The 27,500-nt window shown below is 41.2% G+C and overlaps 1 protein-coding gene across 1 annotated transcript in view; it reads right to left on the reverse strand.

The window, feature by feature from the left end:
- Positions 1 to 27,500, reverse strand: part of LOC133609344 (partitioning defective 3 homolog) — a 963,929-nt gene that overhangs the window by 368,693 nt on the left and 567,736 nt on the right. The window contains exon 17 of the mRNA XM_061964873.2: positions 16,710 to 16,858. Coding sequence (XP_061820857.1) covers positions 16,710 to 16,858 — 149 coding nt within the window. The remainder of the gene's footprint in view (positions 1 to 16,709; positions 16,859 to 27,500) is intronic.

Here is a 27,500-nt window from a genome sequence, read left to right on the forward strand (position 1 = left end):
CTACATTATATATATACTTGCAGTGTGTATATTGTACATATTACATATTGTTATGAAGGTGTCTGTTACTACATTATATATATATATATACTTGCAGTGTGTGTATTGTACGTATTACATATTGTTATGAAGGTGTCTGTTACTACATTATATATATACTTGCAGTGTGTATATTGTACATATTACATATTGATATGAAGGTGTCTGTTACTACATTATATATATATATATATATATATATATATATATATATATATATATATATATATATATATATACATATACATATACTTGCAGTGTGTATATTGTACATATTACATATTGTTATGAAGGTGTCTGTTACTACATTATATATATATATATATATATATATATATATACATATATATATATATATATATATATATATATATATATATATATATATATATATATATATATATATACATATACTTGCAGTGTGTATATTGTACATATTACATATTGTTATGAAGGTGTCTGTTACTACATTATATATATACTTGCAGTGTGTATATTGTACATATTACATATTGTTATGAAGGTGTCTGTTACTACATTATACATATACTTGCAGTGTGTATATTGTACATATTACATATTGTTATGAAGGTGTCTGTTACTACATTATATATATACTTGCAGTTGTATATTGTACATATTACATATTGTTATGAAGGTGTCTGCTACTACATTATATATATACTTTCTGTGTATATTGTACATATTACTTTTTGCTATGAAGGTGTCTGTTACTACATTATATATATACTTGCAGTGTGTATATTGTACATATTACATATTGTTATGAAGGTGTATGTTACTACATTATATATATATGTGCAGTGTGTGTATTGTACATATTACATATTGTTATGAAGGTGTCTGTTACTACATTATATATATACTTGCAGTGTGTATATTGTACATATTACATATTGTTATGAAGGTGTCTGTTACTGCATTATATATATATACTTGCAGTGTGTATATTGTACATATTACATATTGTTATGAAGGAGTCTGTTACTACATTATATATATACTTGCAGTGTGTACATTGTTCATATTACATATTGTTATGAAGGTATCTGTTACTACATTATATATATACTTACAGTGTGTTTATTGTATGTATTACATATTGTTATGAAGGTGTCTGTTACTACATTATATATATACTTGCAGTGTGTATATTGTACATATTACATATTGTTATGAAGGTGTCTGTTACTACATTATATATATACTTGCAGTGTGTATAAAAAAATGTTGATGGAGGGTTTTTAAGTAGTTTTAGAGGCTTTGAAGGGAACAACGATGACTCCGATTACCTTCATCTATAAAGTGTTTTTTTATTATCTTTTAAATCGTCAAAAAAAATACAAAAAAAATACAAAAATATTTTTTTCATAATGATTGTGAACGATCCCCAAAAAGTGCAGTTTTCCTTTAACTGCATCACTTTTGAAGTAATCATATACCAGGTTGACCAAAAACCTGCAATTTGGTGAAAAGAAGTCATCTAATCGGGCGACGGGCGCTAATGCAACGCCACAAAACCCAGTAGCATAAGAATGTTGTAATTACTTTAAATAAATGCTCCTTTTTTTAAGAGCTTTTAGAACACTTTAGGAGCGGAGCCATGAAAGCCAGAGAGTGTTTTCCACACAACAGGATTGCGAGCTTGACGCTTTCAAGGGAACCAAAATGACATCTGCCGCACTTGGAAACCGGGAATTATCTTCCCCGCTCCGTATTCGGCGCCACGAGCGGCTCCCAGCTATTGTTTTGTCCCGAGTCTGCCGAGCGGAAGAGAGGAGTCCGGAGACAAAGACGGGACAAGCGGAAGAGAGGAGTCCGGAGACAAAGACGGGACAAGCGGAAGAGAGGAGTCCGGAGACAAAGACGGGACAAGCGGAAGAGAGGAGTCCGGAGACAAAGACGGGACAAGCGGAAGAGAGGAGTCCGGAGACAAAGACGGGACAAGCGGAAGAGAGGAGTCCGGAGACAAAGACGGGACAAGCGGAAGAGAGGAGTCCGGAGACAAAGACGGGACAAGCGGAAGAGAGGAGTCCGGAGACAAAGACGGGACAAGCGGAAGAGAGGAGTCCGGAGACAAAGACGGGACAAGCGGAAGAGAGGAGTCCGGAGACAAAGACGGGACAAGCGGAAGAGAGGAGTCCGGAGACAAAGACGGGACAAGCGGAAGAGAGAGAGAGAGAGAGACGGTTTGCCCGAAGTCTGCAACCCGCCTTTGTTTCCATCAGAAGAAGCCCCGACTCTCCTGGGAGAGTTTGACGGACAGCTCTCTGTATTGCAGCCTATTATGTGATTCCTATCTCCCCGCTGAATCCTTCATGCTCTCTTATTCACGGCTATGAAAATATATATTCCCATATTGCACACCGACAAGAGTTGGCCACTCCCAACATGTCGTGACTTGGTCCCGGGGTGTGTGCTTTTCCAGGATGCAACGGAAAGTTGGCTCGTGCGAGACGGGAATGAAGGTACATGATTTATTATTATCAAAAAAAAGGAATAAATGAAAGCGCGCACAGTAGAGATGCGCGGATAGGCAATTTATTTCATCCGCAACCGCGTCAGAAAGTCGTCAACCATCCGCCATCCACCCGATGTAACGTTTGATCAGAACTGCACCCGCCCGCCATCCGCCCGCACCCGCCCGAAGTTTTATTTACGGAGGCAATAATTGAGCATGGATTTCCAATCCCACTGGCTGATCACATGGGACAGTTAAATGTTTGTAATGGAACCTTTAAAAATCATTACGCGGTGATCGCGGTCCCAAAAATAAACTTTTCTTGCATGATAATGTCCAGAAAAATTCGCTTTATATTACTATAGAGTCCTTTTAACGAATGACTTTGATGGTTTATCACAAACCTTAAATGAAAGAAGTCCTTTGTTCTCCTGCACCATGCATGCGCTTTGGCCTTGCTTCGTGTTTGGTGCGCAATCCTGTCGGCTGTATTTCACAGCACGACATACTGTTAAAAGTGTTTATACTATTTATGCTTTCAAGTCCAAGTTGAAGAAATCTTGTTAAATGTTGACCCTCCACCAGGACTTTGTCCTGGACCTACCGGGGCCTGCGGCCCTTGGACCCTGGCTACTAGGTTTTTCTGATTTCAAAAGTTGCAGCTTCAACTCGTCTGGGAAGGCTGTCCACAAGGTTGTGGAGTGTGTTATTAGGAATTGTCCACCATTCTTCCAAAAGCGCATTGGTGAGGTCACACACTGATGTTGGTGGAGAAGGCCTGGCTCTCAGTCTCCGTTCTAATTCATCCCAAAGGTGTTCCATCGGGTTGAAGTCAGGACTCTGTGCAGGCCAGTCAAGTTCATCCACACCAGACTCTGTCATCCTGTTGAGGGGAAGGGGCCCGCTCCAAACTGTTCCCACAAGGTTGGGAGCATGGAATTGTCCAAAATGTTTTGGTATCCTGGAGCATTCAAAGTTCCTTTCACTGGAACTAAGGGGCCAAGCCCAACTCTTAAAAAAACAACCCCACACCATAATTCCTCCTCCACCAAATGTCACACTCGGCACAATGCAGTCCGAAATGTAGTGTTCTCCAAAACCAGACTGGTCCATCAGATTGCCAAATGGAAAAGTGTGATTCGTCACACCAGAGAACAGGTCTCCACTGCTCTAGAGTCCAGTGGCGACGTGCTTTGCATTGGACTTGGTGATGTATGGCTTAGATGCGGCCGCTCCGCCAAGGAAACCCATTCCACGAAGCTCTCTGCATACTGTACGTGGGCTAATTGGAAGGTATGTAGCAACTGACTGTGCAGAAAGTCTTTACACTATGTGCTTCAGCATCCGCTGACCCCCCTCTCTGTCAGTTTACGTGGCCTACCACTTGGTGGCTGAGTTGCTGTTGTTCCCAAATTCTTCCATTGTCTCCTAATATAGCCGACAGTTGATTTTGGAATATTTTGAAGAGAGGGAATTTCCCGACTGGATTTGTTGGACGTGGAACTGTGGACCAGCTCTATACTCTCGGCAGGGTCCTTGAGGGTGCATGGGAGTTTGCCCAACCAGTCTACATGTGCTTTGTGGACTTGGAGAAGGCATTCGACCGTGTCCCTCGGGAAGTCCTGTGGGGAGTGCTCAGAGAGTATGGGGTTTCGGACTGTCTGATTGTGGCGGTCCGCTCCCTGTATGATCAGTGTCAGAGCTTGGTCCGCATTGCCGGCAGTAAGTCGGACACGTTTCCAGTGAGGGTTGGACTCCGCCAAGGCTGCCCTTTGTCACCGATTCTGTTCATAACTTTTATGGACAGAATTTCTAGGCGCAGTCAAGGCGTTGAAGGGATCCGGTTTGGTGGCTGCAGGATTAGGTCTCTGCTTTTTGCAGATGATGTGGTCCTGATGGCTTCATCTGGCCAGGATCTTCCAGCTCTCGCTGGATCGGTTCGCAGCCGAGTGTGAAGCGACTGGGATGAGAATCAGCACCTCCAAGTCCGAGTCCATGGTTCTCGCCCGGAAAAGGGTGGAGTGCCATCTCCGGGTTGGGGAGGAGACCTTGCCCCAAGTGGAGGAGTTCAAGTACCTCGGAGTCTTGTTCACGAGTGGGGGAAGAGTGGATCGTGAGATCGACAGCGCCGTCTTCAGTAATGCGGACGCTGTATCGATCCGTTGTGGTGAAGAAGGAGCTGAGCCGGAAGGCAAAGCTCTCAATTTACCGGTCGATCTACGTTCCCATCCTCACCTATGGTCATGAGCTTTGGGTTATGACCGAAAGGACAAGATCACGGGTACAAGCGGCCCAAATGAGTTTTCTCCGCCGGGTGGCGGGTCTCTCCCTTAGAGATAGGGTGAGAAGCTCTGTCATCCGGGGGGAGCTCAAAGTAAAGCCGCTGCTCCTCCACATCGAGAGGAGCCAGATGAGGTGGTTCGGGCATCTGGTCAGGATGCCACCCGATCGCCTCCCTAGGGAGGTGTTTAGGGCACGTCCGACCGGTAGGAGGCCGCGGGGAAGACCCAGGACACGTTGGGAAGACTATGTCTCCCGGCTGGCCTGGGAACGCCTCGGGATCCCCCGGGAGGAGCTGGACGAGGTGGCTGTGGAGAGGGAAGTCTGGGCTTCCCTGCTTAGGCTGCTGCCCCCGCGACCCGACCTCGGATAAGCGGAAGAAGATGGATGGATGGATGGATGGATGGATTTGTTGGACGTGTAGAAATGGAAGCCTTAGCTTAACCCTAACCCTTAGCCTTAACCCTCTCAACCCTAACCCTAACCCTATGGACATCACTGAAATACTTTGGAAAGCAAAATACGGTCACTCGGCAGTGTTCCTCTGGGCAATTAAGGGCAAGGACGGCTAATTGGAGAAGATCCATTGCCATTAAGTGTTAAATGGGAGGTATGGCAAACTCCATGAATAAATCAGCGGCAGTTATTCCAGGGACAGGAGCTCATAGTATAATTAGAGCGGCTAAAACCGCGCACAGGCCCCGGCCATTATTCACCATAGGGCACGTAAAGATCTGTGTACGGACATAGGCTCCATTACACGTAATTTATTCAAAGAGCCGGGGCGGTAAAAGGGTAATTATGGTAAAAAATAGCCTTCCGAGGTGGTCAGGGGAAGGCCGTGTCCAGGTAGCCCAGAGGAGGCGAGGCGTCCCTGGGTCAGCCGGGTGCCAGATGTGGATCATTAGCATGGCAGAGGACGTCCGCCGCACCCTTCGACATGCGTCACAAGGTGATCATCATTAACGGGACTTATGGGTATGGCTCAATCCAGCTGTTGTTGTTGTTGTTGTTTGTTTGGCTCAACCCAAAGTTAAACCAGGTCTGACACAGACCCTAAACCGTCTATAAAGTCGAGATATATAATATCCACATGTCGTATATGGTCAAAAGTTTACATACACTTGTGAAGGATGGTCTTATCTTTGAAACAAAAATGGAGCTGTTTGGCCACAATACCCAGCAATATGTTTGGAGGAGAAAAGGTGAGGCCTCTAATCCCAGGAACACCATGCCTACCGCCAAGCATGGTGGTGGTAGTATTATGCTCTGGGCCCGTTTTTGCGGCCAATGGAACTGCTGCTTTACAGAGATTACCGTATTTTCCGCACCATAAACCGCCCTGGGTTAAAAGCCGCGCCATCAATGAACGGCATATTTCAAAACTTTGTCCACCTATAAGCCGCCCCGTGTTATAAGCCGCATCTAACTGCGCTAAAGGAATGTCAAAAAAACAGTCTGATAGGTCAGTCAAACTTTAATAATATATTAAAAACCAGCGTGATGTGGGCGCGCATGGAGTCGTATATCAACATGGACGGAGCTGCGCAAAAAAAGCCACCCGGCCTCTTCGCGTAAACTTACCTTAACCACTTGCTCATCTTTTCTTCATCCATCCATCCCTTCGAGTTAGCTTTTATGATGACGCCGGCTGGAAAGGTCTCTTTTGGCAAGGTCTTCCTTTTGAATATCACCATGGGTGGAAGTTTCTGGCCATTAGTATGGCAAGCTAGAACCACAGTGAAGGACGACTTCTCATTCCCTGTGGTGCGAATATTCACCGTACGTGCTCCCGTTGTATCCACAGTGCGGTTCACAGGAATATCAAAAGTCAGTGGAACCTCGTCCATGTTGATAATGTTCTCTGGCCGGATCTTTTTTTCAGCTATCTTGTTTTTACAATATGCACGGAAAGTAGCCAGCTTTTCTTGAAAGTCTTTAGGCAGTTGCTGTGAAATAGTAGTCCGTGTGCGGATGGAGAGATTGCGTCTTTTCATGAACCGGAAACCTGTGGCTTAGTAGGAGCCATTTTGTGGTCTTTACAGATGTAAACACACAAAGGAAATGAAACGTAATATCCGCGCGCTTTTTCTTCTTCTACGCGGGCGGGTGGTTGCTTACAGTAGAAGAAGAAGCGCTTCCTGTTCTATGGGAGCGGGTGCTTACCTTGGCGGTTGCTTGCGTAGAAGAAGAAGCACTTCCTCTTCTACGGGGAAAAAAGATGGCGGCTGTTTACCGTAGTTGCGAGACCGAAACTTTATGAAAATTAATCTTAATATTAATCCATATATAAAGCGCACCGGGTTATAAGCCGCACTGTCAGCTTTTGAGTAAATTTGTGGTTTTTAGGTGCGGCTAATAGTGCGGAAAATACGGTAAATGGGACAATGAAAATGTTATAGTAATTGTTTCTAAATTATCACAAAAACGTTGTATTACATTGAGTTCCTGACAAGAAGACAAAAGGCGGTCTTTTGAAACCTACCAAGGGTAAGGCTCGTAAAACTCCACTGTGTAGGGGGTGGGAAGCTAGATGGTGTTCCTGTGTTCTCTCATGTATGGTAATCAACAGAAAGGATGTTGTTCTGGCCCAAGTACTTCAAAGCGGAGAGATGACAGAATCTGCCCAATTTCCAGACGAACTCTTTTTGAAGTATTTTACGGAACTCTTTTTGAACTGACCTTTTCTGTGAATTTTTTTTACGACCTTTTCTGTGAACTTTTTTGCCACGTTTGTCCTTTGGAAACAGCGGGTGGCCAGGGTCCAAAATAAAAGAAGGAGACATGCCATCTTTTGGCAGAGCGTGCTGAGATACTGTACAAGGGTACATACAGTGTGTCCAGACGTGTCTCCTCAATTGAGTCCAAATTCAATTCTGTCTCTGTTTAATTCTTTGCCTCTTGTCTTGTTTAATGGATGTCATCCGTGTTTGAACCTGACTGAAAAACCTCAAAATTCTTCAGGACAAGCTAAAATCATCAGCCCGGAGGTTGGGTCTTGGGCGCAGTTGGGTGTTCCAACAGGACAATGACCCCAAACACACCTCAAAAGTGGTAAAGGAATGGCTAGAAGTAAGGTTTGATGTCAGATGAAACAAAAATGGAGCTGTTTGGCCACAATACCCAGCAATATGTTTGGAGGTGAAAAGGTGAGGCCTCTAATCCCAGGAACACCACGCCTACCGTCAAGCATGGTGGTGGTAGTATTATGCTCTGGGCCTGTTTTTGCGGCCAATGGAACTGCTGCTTTACAGAGAGTAAATGGGACAATGAAAAACCTCCAAATTCTTCAGGACAAGCTACAATCATCAGGTTGGGTCTTGGGCGCAGTTGGGTGTTCCAACAGGACAATGACCCCAAACACACCTCAAAAGTGGTAAAGGAATGGCTAAATCAGGCTAGAATGAAGGTTTTAGAATGGCCTTCTCAAAGTCTAATATCTAAACATGCTTCACTACACACCGTAGGAGGATACAATGGGTGGATCTACACCTGACATCCACTGTAATGATACCAAGTACAGGAGCGTATCTAGTCGATACTACTTTGATTACATCGATATATTTTTTTATCGTCACAAAATCAAACTCAGTAAATATGTCCCTGGACACATGAGGACTTTGAATATGACCAATGTATGACCCTGTAACTACTTGGTATCGGATCGATACATATAAGTGTGGTATCATCCAAAACTAATGTAAAGTATCAAAGAAGAGAAGAATAAGTGATTATTACATTTTAACAGAAGTGTAGATAGAACATGTTAAAACTGAAAATAAGCAGATATTAACAGTAAATGAACAAGTAGATTAATAATACATTTTTACAGTTTGTCCCTCATAATGTGTACAAAATAATAGGTGTATAAATGACACAATATGTTACTGCATAGACTAATTAGGAGTCTTTGTTTGTTTACTTACTACTAAAAGACAAGTTGTCTAGTATGTTCACTATTTTATTGTCATGTCTGTGTAATCATGTTTTGTTTTAAGTCATGTTTTGTTTAGTTATTGGACTCTTTAGTTTCTGTCTTTTCACTCCCTTGCCTTGTTTCCATGATTACCCCATTAGTTTCACCTGTCCCACGTTTGGACTCATTGTGCACTCTTGATTGTCACCATAGCAACCCATTAGTTTTCACCTGTCACGTCACGCACCTGTTTTCGTTAATCATGTCCGTAGTATTTAAGTTCAGTGTTTTTCAGTTTGTCTTTCTGGTGACATCCTCACATTTATGCTCTGTCCAATTCCTGACACTTCTTTCCATGTCCATCCTTCATGCTACTATTTTTGTCCAAGCCAAGTACGTTTTTGTTCCATGTTTATAGTCTTTTTGGTTTCATAGTTTGTTCTCCGCCATTGTGCGCGCCTTTTGTTTACTTCCTTTTTTTTTGTAGTTATAGTCTTTAAATAAAAATGTACTTAAATTCCCGTCTCGCCCGAGCCAACTTTCCGTTGCCTTTGAGAAAAACAAAACCCCAGGACCAAGTCATGACATTTATTTAAGGACTAAATTACAATATTAAACATATGTTTCATGTACCCTAACATTTTTTTTGTTAAAATAAAGCCAATAATGCAATTTTTTGTGGTCCTCTTTATTTAGAAAAGTATCGGACGTGATCGAAATACATTTTAGTACCGGTACCAAAATATTGGTATCGGGACAACCCTAACGGACACACATGTCAAACAGGATACACGTAGTTTTAGTAATAATAGAAAAAAGTATAATCGAATAATTTATTAAATATAAATAAAAAATAATGTGTGGAGGGGGGCGTGGCCTGCGGACCTGCAGCGAAGCGGGGCGTGTATATAATTTCATTAAAAAATATTGACAATTATTCACCAATTGTAATGTATTCATAATATATTGTGTACAATAATATAGATGAAAACATTAGCACGTGTAAATGAACTTTATTGTATTGCTCTTATTGATTATGGTTTTAATTAATTTTGAACATGCATACTATTAATTAAAAATAACTGCATCCTTGCCTGTGTACCTAGAGTTTTGGGACAAGTTGTCTAGTATGTTCACTATTTTATTTAAGGACTAAATTATAATAAATTACAATAATAAACATATGTTTCATGTATCCTAAGATTTTTTTTTGTTAAAATAAAGCCAATAAGGCAATTTTTTGTGGTTCCCTTTATTGAGAAAAGTATCGGACGTGATCGAAATACATTTTGGTACCGGTACCAAAATATTGGTATCGGGACAACCCTAACGGACACACATGTCAAACAGGATACACGTAGTTTTAGTAATAATAGAAAAAAGTATAATCGAATAATTTATTAAATATAAATAAAGAATAATGTGTGGAGGGGGGCGTGGCCTGCGGACCTGCAGCGAAGCGGGGCGTGTATATAATTTCATTAAAAAATATTGACAATTATTCACCAATTGTAACGTATTCATAATATATTGTGTACAATAATATAGATTAAACATTAGCATGTGTAAATGAACTTAATTGTATTGCTCTTATTAATTATGGTTTTAATTAATTTCGAACATGCATACTATTAAATGAAAATAACTGCATCCTTGCCTGTGTACCTAGAGTTTTGGGACAAGTTGTCTAGTATGTTCACTATTTTATTTAAGGACTAAATTACAATAAATTACAATAAATTACAATAATAAACATATGTTTCATGTATCGTAAGATTTTTTTTGTTAAAATAAAGCCAATAATGCAATTTTTTGTGGTCCCCTTTATTGAGAAAAGTATCGGACGTGATCGAAATACATTTTGGTACCGGTACCAAAATATTGGTATCGGGACAACCCTAACGGACACACATGTCAAACAGGATACACGTAGTTTTAGTAATAATAGAAAAAAGTATAATCGAATAATTTATTAAATATAAATAAAAAATAATGTGTGGAGGGGGGCGTGGCCTGCGGACCTGCAGCGAAGCGGGGCGTGTATATAATTTCATTAAAAAATATTGACAATTATTCACCAATTGTAACGTATTCATAATATATTGTGTACAATAATATAGATGAAAACATTAGCACGTGTAAATGAACTTAATTGTATTGCTCTTATTAATTATGGTTTTAATTAATTTCGAACATGCATACTATTAATTAAAAATAACTGCATCCTTGCCTGTGTACCTAGAGGTTTGGGACAAGTTGTCTAGTATGTTCACTATTTTATTTAAGGACTAAATTACAATAAATTACAATAAATTACAATAATAAACATATGTTTCATGTATCCTAAGATTTTTTTTTGTTAAAATAAAGCCAATAATGCAATTTTTTGTGGTCTCCTTTATTGAGAAAAGTATCGGACGTGATCGAAATACATTTTGGTACCGGTACCAAAATATTGGTATCGGGACAACCCTAACGGACACACATGTCAAACAGGATACACGTAGTTTTAGTAATAATAGAAAAAAGTTTAATCGAATAATTTATTAAATATAAATAAAAAATAATGTGTGGAGGGGGGCGTGGCCTGCGGACCTGCAGCGAAGCAGGGTGTGTATATAATTTCATAAAAAATATTGACAATTATTCACCAATAATATTCATAATATATTGTGTACAATAATATAGATTAAACATTAGCATGTGTAAATGAACTTTATTGTATTGCTCTTATTAATTATGGTTTTAATTAATTTCGAACATGCATACTATTAATTAAAAATAACTGCATCCTTGCCTGTGTACCTAGAGTTTTGGGACAAGTTGTCTAGTATGTTCACTATTTTATTTAAGGACTAAATTACAATAAATTACAATAAATTACAATAATAAACATATGTTTCATGTATCCTAAGATTTGTTTTTGTTAAAATAAAGCCAATAATGCAATTTTTGTGGTCCTCTTTATTTAGAAAAGTATCGGACGTGATCGAAATACATTTTGGTACCGGTACCAAAATATTGGTATCGGGACAACCCTAACGGACACACATGTCAAACAGGATACATGTAGTCTTAGTAATAATAGAAAAAAGTTGAATCGAATAATTTATTAAATATAAATAAAAAATAATGTGTGGAGGGGGGCGTGGCCTGCGGACCTGCAGCGAAGCGGGGCGTGTATATAATTTCATTAAAAAATATTGACAATTATTCACCAATTGTAACGTATTCATAATATATTGTGTACAATAATATAGATGAAAACATTAGCACGTGTAAATGAACTTAATTGTATTGCTCTTATTAATTATGGTTTTAATTAATTTCGAACATGCATACTCTTAATTAAAAATAACTGCATCCTTGCCTGTGTACCAGGAGTTTTGGGACAGCTCTTATTTTGCCAAATAGTGTTTTGAAACGAGCATGGCACTTATTCTTAATAGTAGAATAAATCCAACCACCCAGAGCTCACACGGATAACCCAAAAGTTCCCCCCGATGAATCAGTAATCCGCCCCTTCTTTATTAACTTGCATGAGTAAACTCATTTTGAGGACACGCCGGAGCGCAGACGAGGCCGATGATGGATCAATCGCAATAAGCCAGGCCTTCGTTGCAAATACCACTAGGTAACCGCCGGGATACGAGCAGCCTCCCCAAAGCACAAACGGCCCACTTCTAATAACGCCGGTCCCGATTCTACGGATGTCCAAACAGTCCGGTTGCCATCGATTGGATGCCCCGAGTCTTCAACGCCAGGTGGCGCCGTATTAGCCTTGCAAAAAAACAGCCCGCGTATTGTTAGTTTTGAGTGGGGTTGCTTCTCTAATCTCCTTTATTGACCCCGCAGACCCGCAGATGATCAACCATAGTGGCCCGTTATGGTCCTGGCACAGATGCTTACTGTCAGAACAATTGTAATAATAATAATAATAATAGATTTTATTTGTAAAAAACACTTTACAAAAATAAAATTAAAAAGATAATAAAAATGGACGGGACCCACTTTGAGGGCTCATAAAATCCAAACCGGAGCAGTACTTAAAACTCTTTCAACAACTTTTAATCAAAAGGGTTCAATCTCTCTCCTGTGCTAATTTGAAGCCGACACGACAAACGTGCTCAGAGGAGATAATGTTTGGAAAAAGGTGACTGTTTTTACACAACTTTTGTTTTGAAGGGGGAATTGCAAACTTCCTGTTGATTTTTGCTGGGGGTTGTCAGTGTATGAAATATAGTTAGTTAATTAGTTTGTGCGGCAAATATTTTTGGTCTAACTACCGTATTTTTCTGAGTATAAGTCGCACCGGAGTATAAGTCGCACCTGTCGAAAATGCATAATAAAAAAGGAAAAATACATATATAAGTTGCACCGGAGCCCGGCCAAACTATGAAAAAAACTGTGACTTATAGTCCGATAAATACGGTACTATCATTGTAATCGTTTGTGCTGCAAAAATGTTCATTCTGTTGATATTTTTTGTATTATTTTTTTTAATATTAACGTGTAGTTAATGTCTCATTAACCATGACTAAGCTCTAACTAAGTCAAAATCTCCCCAAACCTGTCCAATTAGTTTGTGCGGCAAATATTTTTGGTCTAACTACCGTATTTTTCTGAGTATAAGTCGCACCGGAGTATAAGTCGCACCTGTCGAAAATGCATAATAAAAAAGGAAAAATACATAAATAAGTTGCACCGGAGCCCGGCCAAACTATGAAAAAAACTGTGACTTATAGTCCGAAAAATACGGTACTATCATTGTAATCGTTTGTGCTGCAAAAATGTTCATTCTGTTGATATTTTTTATATATTTTTTTTTAATATTAACGTGTAGTTAATGTCTCATTAACCATGACTAAGCTCTAACTATGTCAAAATCTCGCCAAATATGTCCAATTTGTTTGTGCTACGTTTTTGATGCATTTTTTTTTATTTTTGCAGTTACTGTTTTTAAGTTATTATCGTTTAAATGTCATTAACGTGTAATTAATGTGTTATTAGCCATGGATAAACCCTAACTATGTCATAATTGCCCCAAACCTGTCCAATTAGTTTGTGCTATGTTTGAGCAGCAAATATTTTTGGTCCAACTACTATACTACAATACTATAATAAGTTATTAACGTTTTGTGATGCTGGCCGACCTGTCTGACAAGCCTGTAAATGTGTCTTAGTCATGTATGATGTCTTTTTTTTTTTTTTTTTTTTTTTTTTTTTTTTGTGTGATGTGTAATGTCTAGTGTTTAAAGTGACAATGAATTTCCCCAAGGGGACCAATAAATCTAAATCTAAATCTAATCTGGCCCCCCAACCCAAACTTGTCTCAATCGTTTGTGCTGCAAACATTTTCATTTCTGTCATTATTGTTTTTAAGATAATAACGTTTTATTGCTTTTTAATATTATTAACGTGTAATTGATGTGTTATTAACCATGACTAAGCTCTAACTATGTCAAAATCTGTGCTGCAAAGATTTTTGCTGTAACTTTTATAGTTATTTAAGTCGTTAACGTTTCAATATTCATAACCTTTTCAATAATAATATGAGCATAAGGACTTTATTGATAACTGCGTGTATGTTGCCAGACTATTATCTTTATTGGTCATTTAAGACTGACGCTTGACATAAAATGGAAGGATTAAGTCGATCTGAACGTACATGTATTTATTTATGAGGTACAGTAGAAGCCTTTCAAGGCTTATGTTATGCTTTTGATGAGCACATTAATGCAGCTCCTTTCACAAATAATCAAATCAATCAAATGTTCGCTGACAACACTTTGCGGCAATCAAGGAGCTTTTTCGATGGAGCTCACAGATAAAATGTGCATTTGCAGCGATGAGCGTTTCCATGGCCACTTTGCTAACTTCCTCTCCTTTGGCCCGCTTGATTAGATTTGACAAAACCCAATCTAGCTGATGATATCTTTACTAATTGTGCCTGGGAATACACCAAGATATCCACTTACAGTCTCACCTCCTCTAAGCACTTTTCTTTACAACCCTTTGCTTTGACCCAGGAAAACCAATCCTAATGGGTAAGGTTGACCAGGAGAGGTTTGACCCATTAAACTACTTTCTTTACGAACATACCGCTGAAGAGTTATGAGCAGTGCTGGGGAAAAATCCTTAAAAAAAAGTACTTAGTTACAGCTACTAACACACAAATATTTAAATTAGTAACACACCGTACTTTCCGGACCATATGTTTATGCATTTAGGAATCAAACGACACCCACAGCAAACATTGCACACAATGAATGTGGCTCAACACAATTAAGCCTAAGGTGTAGCATTATCGCCCTCTACTGGTCAAATTCAGGGCTACAAGTACCGTACTTTCCGGACCATAGGACCAGGAAAAAGCTGTCTTTGATCGTACCAAACAAATGGGTTGTAAAACTCCACTGTGCAGGATGGGAAGCAACATGAAGGCGTCAGTTTCTTTCTTCTATTGTAATCCACAGGAGGATTTTGTCTTGACCCGAGATCTACAAAAAGCGGAGAGGAAGCAGGACCTGACCCCCCTCCAGGCACCTTTTCTTTTAACTGTTTTGTAACCAAAGGTTACAAAACAGTAGTCTTGTTCACGAGTGAGGGAAGAGTGGATGGTGAGATCGACAGGCGGATCGGTGAGGCGTCTTCAGTAATGCGGACGCTGTATCGATCCGTTGTGGTGAAGAAAGAGCTGAGCCGGAAGGCAAAGCTCTCAATTTACCGGTCGATCTACGTTCCCATCCTCACCTATGGTCATGAGCTTTGGGTTATGACCGAAAGGACAAGATCACGGGTACAAGCGGCCGAAATGAGTTTCCTCCGCCGGGTGGCGGGGCTCTCCCTTAGAGATAGGGTGAGAAGCTCTGCCATCCGGGAAGAGCTCAAAGTAAAGCCGCTGCTCCTCCACATCGAGAGGAGCCAGATGAGGTGGTTTGGGAATCTGGTCAGGATGCCACCCGAACGCCTCCCTAGGGAGGTGTTTAGGGCACGTCCGACCGGTAGGAGGCCGCGGGGAAGACCCAGGACACGTTGGGAAGACTATGTCTCCCGGCTGGCCTGGGAACGCCTCGGGGTCCCACAGGAAGAGCTGGACGAAGTGGCTGGGGAGAGGGAAGTCTGGGCTTCCCTGCTTAGGCTGCTGCCCCCGCGACCCGACCTCGGATAAGCGGAAGAAGATGAATGGATGGATGGATGGTAACCAAAGGTGACGGCTGTTTACGACCACCCCTCCCTTAGAAACAGCTGTTGCCATGTAATCATAGTAATAACTATGATGTTTAGTTTCGATCTTACCCTATTTTGTCTCTTTTGCTAGTATTATACGCTAGACGTTGCATGTAGTTGCAATTCCAAGATGTTAGATGGCAGTAGCGTGTAGATTATGTAGTGTTGCCCAGCCAGGAAGTAGTCTTTGCCATGAATGCTGAATGTGCCAGTCTGGTGTTTGGTTGAGTCCCGCAAAGTGTAATACTGTAAGTATTGTACTTATCACTAGGGTTGCAAAATTCCGGGGATATTCAAAGTTGGAAACTTTCCATGGGGAATTAACGGGAATTAATGGGAAATTAATGAAAATAAATATTGAATGCAACATGCTAGATCTTGCAGCATGATTATTAGCTAAAAAAAAACCTGATTTCATGCAAATTCAGTAGAATTTCAACCCTGTGCATTCCTCCATCCCATGCACAGATAATTCCCAGCATGCTACACACTACAGCAGGGCTATTGAGGCCACACTAGTATTTGAGCCCAAGGACTTCATCCAGTCAGGTAAGTGTTGATGATATTACTGGGGTAAATATATTTGTTTTAAGGTATTTAAAGTTTAGTTTTCTGGCATGGACAATTGTAACATTGCAACAAATATATCAAAATGTGTTTTTTACGTGAATAGATACCAACGGATATAGCACCAACGGAACTCAGAAAGTTCCAAATTTGGTAGGTATCCCCATAAAGAAAGTGGCAAAGCATGTACAGTACCTAGATCCATGCTCTTAGATTTGCGTGACTTGACGATGTCCAGGTGAGAAGCGCTGTCGTACTGCTTGGTGCGTTTTTCCGACATACTCTGGCGACCGAAGCCCTCCCTTTGGAAAGAACCATCCGGATCTGCATCAGGACTGAGTGACCTGCAGGGCAAAACAGACACAATCGATACAGACTATGTTATCAACATCTATCATCAGACGTACAACATCGGATCTAATTGTGTTCTGTGATATGGCAGTGAGGGTCATAGAGGAATTTTCACCCCGCAATAACAACATTGGGGATTTTCGCCTCTATCTGCAGTAGAGATTTGTAAGGAAGTGGCCTAGGTCAGAAATCCATCCCGTATGGTCCAGGGTTCTAAAACCCTGGAAGGGGCGTTATGTAGTGGAATTTTTGCCCTTTTCACCTATTCTATGTTGTTGTTTGATTGATGCATAAGCCGAAGGAGAAGATTGCCAAGTATAGAGTTGAGAATATTGTCGCCCTGCAAATTGTACAATATATCTTGATTGTTTGTTATGGCTAAGGGATCCAAGAATGTTGCAGAGTAAGCGGATCCGAAACAGCTGGACCCTGACCAAGCAGGGAAACATATAAATAACCAAGTTAGACCAAGTCTGGGGCTTTTTCTTTTTTTCCTGCTTTACCGTAGTTTCTCCGGAGAAACTGTCTGTATTCATGGCAATTCAATCCAACCTTGTACTATTTGATTATGAGTAAATAAAACTCTCGTGATAAATTCACTTTTGTTCCTGTTTAAGATTTGGACTTTCTACTACACAAGTCTGAGTTTAACAACTTGACTAGGATTAGTAAGGCCCGATCCCAAAACATCTTAGTTACAGTCCAGTCCAAATGTTTGGACACACTCTTCTGCGACTTTTTAGTCTTTGTTTTTAGTCTTTTTCGCGAAATGTCTCTCTCTCGCTCCAACTCCAACAACCGTGCCGCTAATAAGCATGGCAGGTGATTGAAATGATCATCCCCAGCTGGGTAATCCAATCACCTGCCAGCTGTGCTTCGAGACCGGTCCTTACACACCCCACAGGCCCCGCCCCCCTCCACAGAGTCATTTATGATTTGTTTCTAAATGTAAAATACTTCCGTGTGGTCTACACACAAACTCATTCAATGTGTTTTCTTTATTTTCATGACTATTTACATTGTAGATTGTCACATCAAAACTACGAATGAACACATGTGGAGTTATGTATTTAACAAAAAAAGGTGAAACAACTTAAAACGTAGTCGATAAGCTTCTTCTTTTTCTCTATCTTCTTGTTATGTGACATTCATCCTTCACCGTTGCCATTTCTAATATAAAGTAGTGTAAAGTTCTTACTTATATCTGTCAGTAAACTCACCATGAAAGCACTAAAACATACCGGTGTAGTGAGTTTACATTATTCACCCAAGGAACTTTAGTTATTAGAGAGTTCCGGTCGGACGGTTTTTCACGGGACACATTTCGGGCGTTGTTGTTGCACTAGTGAGCCACGGATGAGGAGATGCTGCTCCATTATTGATTGAAGTCAAGTCTGAATCTTTTGACACTTCTTCCACTCCCATCCTTGCACGCTACACCCCTACAACAAAGATGACGGGGATAAAGACACAGTCAAAGGTGAGCCACGTAAATAAGATCGTAAAATCTCATCCCGCGAGACTCACTGTTGCCGTGATGTCAAGAGAAAACGAAGGCAGCGGGTGATCGCTCAAAGGGGACGTCTTTACGGCCCCCCTCGACATTACTGTTCGGCCGACCGATCGATGCCCCACTGGTTCGGTGCCCCCTAAATGTGAAAAAAGTGTTTCCATCGTGCTTTAGCGAAACCCTTCAATATCAAAATATCTCAAAAAACACCTCATAAGAGCGCAAAAATGTTTTAACGATAGTTGAGAGGGTTTTCAAAATATGGGTGTTTCCATTACAAGTTTTGTATCGCAATATTTAGGTAATGGAAACAGCTTGTGTTGTCAAGTTAACATTTGCGTTAACTTTTTACAGCCCATACGGCCCCCCTCGACATTACTGTTCGGCCGACCGATCAACGCCCCGCTGGTTCGGTGCCCCCTGAATGTGAAAAAAGTGTTTTCATCATGCTTTAGCGAAAACCCTCAATATCAAAACGTCTCAAAAACCACCTCATGAGAGCGCAGAAATGTTCGCTCAAAGGCGACGTCCTTACGGCACCCCTCGACATTACTGTTCGGCCGACCGATCAACGCCCCGCTGGTTCGGTGCCCCCTGAATGTGAAAAAAGTGTTTTCATCATGCTTTAGCGAAAACCCTCAATATCAAAACGTCTCAAAAACCACCTCATGAGAGCGCAGAAATGTTCGCTCAAAGGCGACGTCCTTACGGCACCCCTCGACATTACTGTTCGGCCGACCGATCGACGCCCCGCCCCGCTGGTTCGGTGCCCCCTAAAAGTGAAAAAAGTGTTTCGATCATGCTTTAGCGAAACACCTCAATATCAATACGTCTCAAAAACCACCTCATGAGAGCACAAAAATGTTCGCTCAAAGGCGGACGTCCTTACGGCCCCCTTTGACATTACTATTCGGCCGACCGATCGATGCCCCGCTGGTTCGGTGCCCCCTAAAAGTGAAAAAAGTGTTTCGATCATGCTTTAGCGAAACCCCTCAATATCAAAACGTCTCAAAAACCACCTCATGAGAGCGCAAAAATGTTCGCTCAAAGGCGGACGTCCTTACGGCCCCCCTTGACATTATTGTTCGGCCGACCGATCGACGCCCCGCTGGTTCGGTGCCCCCTAAATGTGAAAAAAGTGTTTCCATCATGCTTTAGCGAAATCCCTCAATATCAAGACGTCTCAAAAACCACCTCATGAGAGCGCAGAAATGTTCGCTCAAAGGCGACGTCCTTACGGCCCCCCTCAACATTACTGTTCGGCCGACCGATCGACGCCCCGCTGGTTCGGTGCCCCCTAAATGTGAAAAAAGTGTTTCCATCATGCTTTAGCGAAACCCCTCAATATCAAGACCTCTCAAAAACCACCTCATGAGAGCGCAGAAATGTTCGCTCAAAGGCGACGTCCTTACGGCTGTCCTCGACATTACTGTTCGGCCGACCGATCGACGCCCCGCTGGTTCGGTGCCCCCTAAATGTGAAAAAAGTGTTTCCATCATGCTTTAGCGAAACCCCTCAATATCAAAACGTCTCAAAAACCACCTCATGAGAGCGCAAAAATGTTCGCTCAAAGGCGACGTCCTTACAGCCCCCCTCGACATTACTATCCGGCCAACCGATCGATGCCCCGCTGGTTCGGTGCCCCCTGAATGTGAAAAAAGTGTTTTCATCATGCTTTAGCGAAACCCCTCAATATCAAAACGTCTCAAAAACCACCTCATGAGAGCGCAAATATGTTCGCTCAAAGGCGACGTCCTTACGGCCCCCCTTGACATTACTATCCGGCCGACCGATCGATGCCCCGCTGGTTCGGTGCCCCCTAAATGTGAAAAAAGTGTTTCCATTATGCTTTAGCGAAACCCATCAATATCAAAACGTCTCAAAAACCACCTCATGAGAGCGCAAAAATGTTCGCTCAAAGGCGGACGTCCTTACGGCCCCCTTGACATTACTATTCGGCCGACCGATCGACGCCCCACTGGTTCGGTGCCCCCTAAATGTGAAAAAAGTGTTTCCATCATCCTTTAGCGAAACCCCTCAATATCAAAATGTCTCAAAAAACACCTCATGAGAGCGCAAATATGTTCGTTTAAAGGCGAACGTCCTTACGGCCCCCCTTGACATTACTATTCGGCCGACCGATCGATGCCCCGCTGGTTCGGTGCCCCCTGAATGTGAAAAAAGTGTTTCATCATGCTTTAGCGAAACCCCTCAATATCAAAACGTCTCAAAAACCACCTCATGAGAGCGCAAAAATGTTTGCTCAAATGCGGACGTCCTTACGGCCCCCCTCGACATTACTGTTCGGCCGACCGATTGATGCCCCGCTGGTTCGGTACCCCCTAAATGTGAAAAAAGTGTTTCCATCATGCTTTAGCCAAACAATATTGTTCAATTAATACATATTTACAGAGTAATTTCAATCATTATTATCTTTCCAAGACCGTGTATATTAAATCTCATTGTGCTGTGCAGATGTCGCAGCCATTAGGTGTCGTTGGCATCAAGCTGTGGATGTTACAATGTCGGCGACCATCCTGATAATAAGACCGAGGAGATGCAAATCTGCCATTAAATATTCATACACAACTACGCACATTTAATCCCACTCTGACATTTACTTTCAATCCGTCTCAGTGAGGATTCCACTCAAGGGCACCTCGATGCGTCGCCGGGACGGACTTAGGTCTGTTTGTGACGTGTGATGTGTAGCTCTGGAGGGTCAGCGCCATCCAATAACGCCGACCCAGCCAGTGTGTCTGAGGCTGGAGCTTCTGCGCCGTTTCACCTTGTCGATGCTCTATCTCTGTCTGGATCTTAATTGAAAACCGGAGGGGAGTCGGAGACGGAGCTGGGCGGTGATATTTGCATTACAATTAAGGCCAATCGCCTTGCCAGTCAAGTAGATAGATGCTCCGCTAATGGAGTCTTCCCTGCATGCATTAAAAAGGTCTTGTTTTCAGAAAACGCACCCAGGAACGAGGAACATATCACAGGCGGGACCTGTTGACACCGGTGTGCGTGTAAACAACTGATTTGGTTTGCCGGGCCCGTTCAACACGAGACCGGCTTCGGGTGTCAGGGACGAGGTTGGGCGTCGGATGTGTCACTTCGCCGTCACGCTCAGCCTCGCTGACACCAGGAAGGGAGAAAGTGGGGCAGGAATGACAGCACAGATGAATTATTCATCCGTTCATCATCCCTTTCCGTCTTCCGCACGTAATTCAGAGTTCACACAATAGCATTTTTTTTTTTTTGTCTTCACAAGTGGATCCTTTCTGACTGACACAGATCTACTTTTCATCCGGGGGGTCGCACTCACTCTCGCTTTTGAGCTGTACGAGTAAGTATAACTTTTAGGCAAGGGAGTCGTGACGTGTTTACTAAATGTCTGTACACGTTTTTAGCCAATTTGTATGCTGAACCCTGTAAGATACGACCAAACACTGACTCGCTAACATTAGCTTACAGCTAAAGCTTAGCAAAACTTTGTTTTCCCAACTAAAAACATCCGGCGTCTGGCTCGCTAACATTAGCTTACAGCTAGAGATTATTATAACTTTGTTTTCCTAACTAAAAACATCCGGCGTCTGGCTTGCTAATTTTAGTTTACAGCTAGAGATTATCATAACCTTGTTTTCCCAACCAAAAACATCCAGCATCTGACTCGCGAACATTAGCTTACAGCTAGAGATCAGCATAACTTTGTTTACCCAACCAAAAACATCCGGTGTCTGACTCGCTAACATTAGCTTACAGCTAGGGATCAGCATAACTTTGTTTTTACGATCTATAACATCCAACGTCTTGATTTGCTAACATTAGCTTACAGCTAGAGATCAGCATAACTTTGTTTTCCCGACCAAAATAATCCAACGTCTGATTTGCTAACATTAGCTTACAGCTAGAGATCAGCATAACTTTGTTTTCCCGACCAAACACATCCGGCGTCTGATTTGCTAACATTAGCTTACAGCTAGATATCGGCAAAACTTGGTTTTCCCAACCAAAAAAAGTGAGTTTGGAGGAGATTTCTGAGAAGTAATGGATGATATTCATTGATTTAAGATAGAAATCATCAAAAAATCAGGCAATCAGAAATCAGGCAAGGGAGGTGTGACATGTTTACTTAATGTGTGTACAAGTTTTTCAAGATACGAGCTGTCTCTTGGCTCATTTTTACGCTGAGGGTATGAGCTATAGTTAGCGTAGTGAACTCCGTAAGATACGACCAAAAACTCTAACTTTGTTTTTACGACCAAACACATCCGGCGTCTGACTGGCTAACATTAGCTTACAGCTAGAGATCGGCATAACTTTGTTTTCCCAACCAAAAACATCCGGTGTCTGACTCGCTAACATTAGCTTACAGCTAGAGATCAGCATAACTTTGTTTTTACGATCTAAAACATCCAACGTCTGATTTGCTAACATTAGCTAACAGCTAGAGATCAGCATAACTTTGTTTTTCCAACCAAAACAAGGCAAAATGCAAAGAGACTATCCATCCATCCATCCATCTTCTTCCGCTTATCCGAGGTCGGGTCGCGGGGGCAGCAGCCTAAGCAGGGAAGCCCAGACGTCCCTCTCCCCAGCCACTTCGTCCAGCTCCTCCCGGGGGATCCCCAGGCGTTCCCAGGCCAGCCGGGAGAGATAGTCTTCCCAGCGTGTCCTGGGTCTTCCCCGTGGCCTCCTATCGGTCGGACGTGCCCGAAACACCTTCCTAGGGAGGCGTTCGGGTGGCATCCTGACCAGATGCCCGAACCACCTCATCTGGCTCCTCTCCATGTGGAGGATCAGCGGCTTTACTTTGAGTTCCCCCCGAAGGACAGAGCTTCTCACCCTGTCTCTAAGGGAGAGCCCCGCCACTCGGCGGAGGAAACTCATTTCGGCCGCTTGTACCCGTGATCTTGTCCTTTCGGTCATGACCCAAAGCTCATGACCATAGGTGAGGATGGGAACGTAGATCGACCGGTAAATCGAGAGCTTTGCCTTCCGGCTCAGCTCCTTCTTCACCACAACGGATCGATACAGCGTCCGCATTACTGAAGACGCCGCACCGATCCGCCTGTCGATCTCACCATCCACTCTTCCCTCACTCGTGAACAAGACTCCGAGGTACTTGAACTCCTCCACTTGGGGCAAGATCTCCTCCCCAACCCGTAGATGGCACTCCACCCTTTTCCGGGAGAGAACCATGGACTCGGACTTGGAGGTGCTGATTCCCATCCCAGTCGCTTCACACTCGGCTGCGAACCGATCCAGTGAGAGCTGAAGATCTTGGCCGGAGGAAGCCATCAGGACCACATCATCTGCAAATAGCAGTGACCTAATCCTGCAGCCACCAAACCAGATCCCCTCAACGCCCTGACTGCGCCTAGAAATTCTGTCCATAAAGGTTATGAACAGAATCGGTGACAAAGGGCAGCCTTGGCGGAGTCCAACCCTCACTGGAAACGTGTCCGACTTACTGCCGGCAATGCGGACCAAGCTCTGGCACTGATCATACAGGGAGCGAACTGCCACAATAAGACAGTCCGTGTTTCATCATGCTTTAGCGAAAACCCTCATTATCAAAACGTCTCGAAAGCCACCTCATGAGAGCGCAAAAATGTTCGTTAAATGCGGACGTCCTTACGGCCCCCCTTGACATTACTATCCGGCCGACCGATCGATGCCCCGCTGGTTCGGTGCCCCCTAAATGTGAAAAAAGTGTTTCCATCATGCTTTAGCGAAACCCCTCAATATCAAGACGTCTCAAAAACCACCTCATGAGAGCGCAGAAATGTTCGCTCAAAGGCGACGTCCTTACGGCTGTCCTCGATATTACTGTTTGGCCGACCGATTGACGCCCCGCTGGTTCGGTGCCCCCTAAATGTGAAAAAAGTGTTTCCATCATGCTTTAGCGAAACCCCTCAATATCAAAACGTCTCAAAAACCACCTCATGAGAGCGCAAAAATGTTCGCTCAAAGGCGGACGTCCTTACGGCCCCCCTCGACATTACTATCCGGCCGACCGATCGATGACCCGCTGGTTCGGTGCCCCCTAAATGTGAAAAAAGTGTTTCCATCATGCTTTAGCCAAACCCCTCAATATCAAAACGTCTCAAAAACCACCTCATGAGAGCGCAAAAATGTTCGCTCAAAGGCGGACGTCCTTACGGCCCCCCTTGACATTACTATTCGGCCGACCAATCAACGCCCCGCTGGTTTGGTGCGCCCTAAAATTTAAAAAAGTGTTTCCATCATGCTTTAGCGAAACCCCTCAATATCAAGACGTCTCAAAAACCACCTCATGAGAGCGCAGAAATGTTCGCTCAAAGGCGGACGTCCTTATGGCCCAATAACTGCCACAATAAGACAGTCCGTTACCCCATACTCTCTGAGCACTCCCCACAGGACTTCCCGGGGTACACGGTCGAATACCTTCTCCAAGTCCACAAAGCACACGTAGACTGGTTGGGCAAACTCCCACGCACCCTCAAGGACCCTGCCGAGAGTATAGAGCTGGTCCACAGTTCCACGACCAGGACGAAAACCACACTGTTCCTCCTGAATCCGAGGTTCGACTATCCGGCGTAGCCTCCTCTCCAGTACACCTGAATAGACCTTACCGGGAAGGCTGAGGAGTGTGATCCCACGATAGTTGGAACACACCCTCCGGTTCCCCTTCTTAAAGAGAGGAACCACCACCCCCGGTCTGCCAATCCAGAGGTACCGCCCCCGATGTCCACGCAAAGAGACTAATACAAATAAATCCCGCAAAGACTGTCAGGGTGAGATGGACATATAAGCGATTAGTGGCGGCAGCAGGTGGAAACACTCATCAACAAACAGAAGCTGGTGTGTGGGTTGCCAGCAACAAGAAGGTAAACAAAGTGCTGGCAACATGAATGTGTACTAAACTAAGTAGAACAACAAACACAAAACGAGACAAGACCTGCTGGGACTTGTCATGACACGTCCGAGACGTATTCATGTTACAGTATTTCTAAAGCTCATGTGACCACTCCAAGAAAAGTTGGCAGAGTGGCACCAGACATCCTTTCTGCCCATGCCAATGGCCTCCACGGATATTATGTCTCTCCTTCTTCAGGCGGCGTTTAAAAGTAACTTCCAAGCAGTCTGAGCGTCATCTAAAATGAAGCATCTCTGAGCGTTTGTTCCCTTTTCCTGCAGGAAGTGAAATGTGCCAAAGTCTGGCCGTGGTGCTAAAAGCTTTGAGTGTTTTGTAGCAGCTGGACTATCTTCCAGAGGTGTTGCACGGCAGAGCAGCTGGACTATCTTCCAGAGGTGTTGCACGGCAGAGCAGCTGGACTATCTTCCAGAGGTGTTGCACGGCAGAGCGGGGAGGTCTCAGCCTCGTCAGGGAACATGGAGGATACTTTGGTACATTTGACACAATGCAGATGCTAAAACCTTTCAGAGTCGGTCAAGACGGTTGTAAGTCTTTTTTTTCTTTTGATGGCCTCAGCTTCTGCAGCCTCACAAACCTCGGCCTTGTGTCCCATCAGACTTTGCTTTGGAGGGTCTCTGTCGTCTGTCTACTGACCAAAAACTGCTTTTATCACCGATAGTATATGTATATTAATATATGTATAATAGTATATGAAAGATAATATAAGTATAATATTATATGTATAATAATATATGAATAATAGTATATGTATGATAATATATGTATAATATTATATGTACAATAATATATGAATAATAGTATATGTATAATAATATATGAATAATAGTATATGTATAATAATATATGAATAATAGTATATGTATAATAATATATGAATAATAGTATATGTATAATAATATATGTATAATATTATATGTATAATAATATATGAATAATAGTATATGTATAATAATAAATGTATACTAATATATGTATAATAGTATATGTATAATAATATATGTATAATAGTATATGTATAATAGTATATGTATAAAATAGATGTATAATAGTATATGCATAATAATATACAGTATGTATAATAAAATATGTATAATAGTATATGTATAATAGTATATGTATAATAGTATATGTATAATAATATACTATTATACATATAATAATATACTATTATACATATAATATACTATTATACATATACTATAATAGTATATGTATAATAATATATGTATAATAATATATGTATAATATTATATGTATAATAGTATATGTATAATATTATATGTATAATAGCATATGTATAAAAATAGATGTATAATAGTATATGTATAATAATATATGTATAATAGTATATGTATAATAATATATGTATAATAATATACTATTATACACATAATATACTATTATACATATACTATAATATTATATGTATACTAGTATATGTATAATAATAGTATATGTATAATAATATATGTATAATAATATATGTATAATAGTATATGTATAATAATATATATATAATAGTATATGTATAATAGTATATGTATAATAATATATGTATAATAGTAAATGTATAATAGTATATGCATAATAGTATATGTATAATAATATATGTATAATAGTATATGTATGAGAGTATATGTATAATAGTATATGTATAATAATATATGTATAATAGTATATGTATGATAGTATATGTATAATAGTATATATATAATAGTAAATGTATAATAATATATGTATAATAGTATATGTATAATAGCATATGTATAATAATATATGTATAATAATATATGTATAATATTATATGTATAATAGTATATATATAATAGTATATGTATAATAATATATGTATAATAGTATATGTATAATAATATATATAATAGTATATGTATAATAGTATATGTATAATAATATATGTATAATAGTAAATGTATAAGAGTATATGCATAATAGTATATGTATAATAATATATGTATAATAGTATATGTATGAGAGTATATGTATAATAGTATATGTATAATAATATATGTATAATAGTATATGTATGAGAGTATATGTATAATAGTATATGTATAATAATATATGTATAATAGTAAATGTATAATAGTATATGCATAACAGTATATGTATAATAATATATGTATAATAGTATATGTATGAGAGTATATGTATAATAGTATATGTATAATAATATATGTATAATAGT

Source organism: Nerophis lumbriciformis, linkage group LG07 (assembly GCF_033978685.3).
Source record: "Nerophis lumbriciformis linkage group LG07, RoL_Nlum_v2.1, whole genome shotgun sequence".
Classification (NCBI taxonomy): Eukaryota; Metazoa; Chordata; class Actinopteri; order Syngnathiformes; family Syngnathidae; genus Nerophis; species Nerophis lumbriciformis.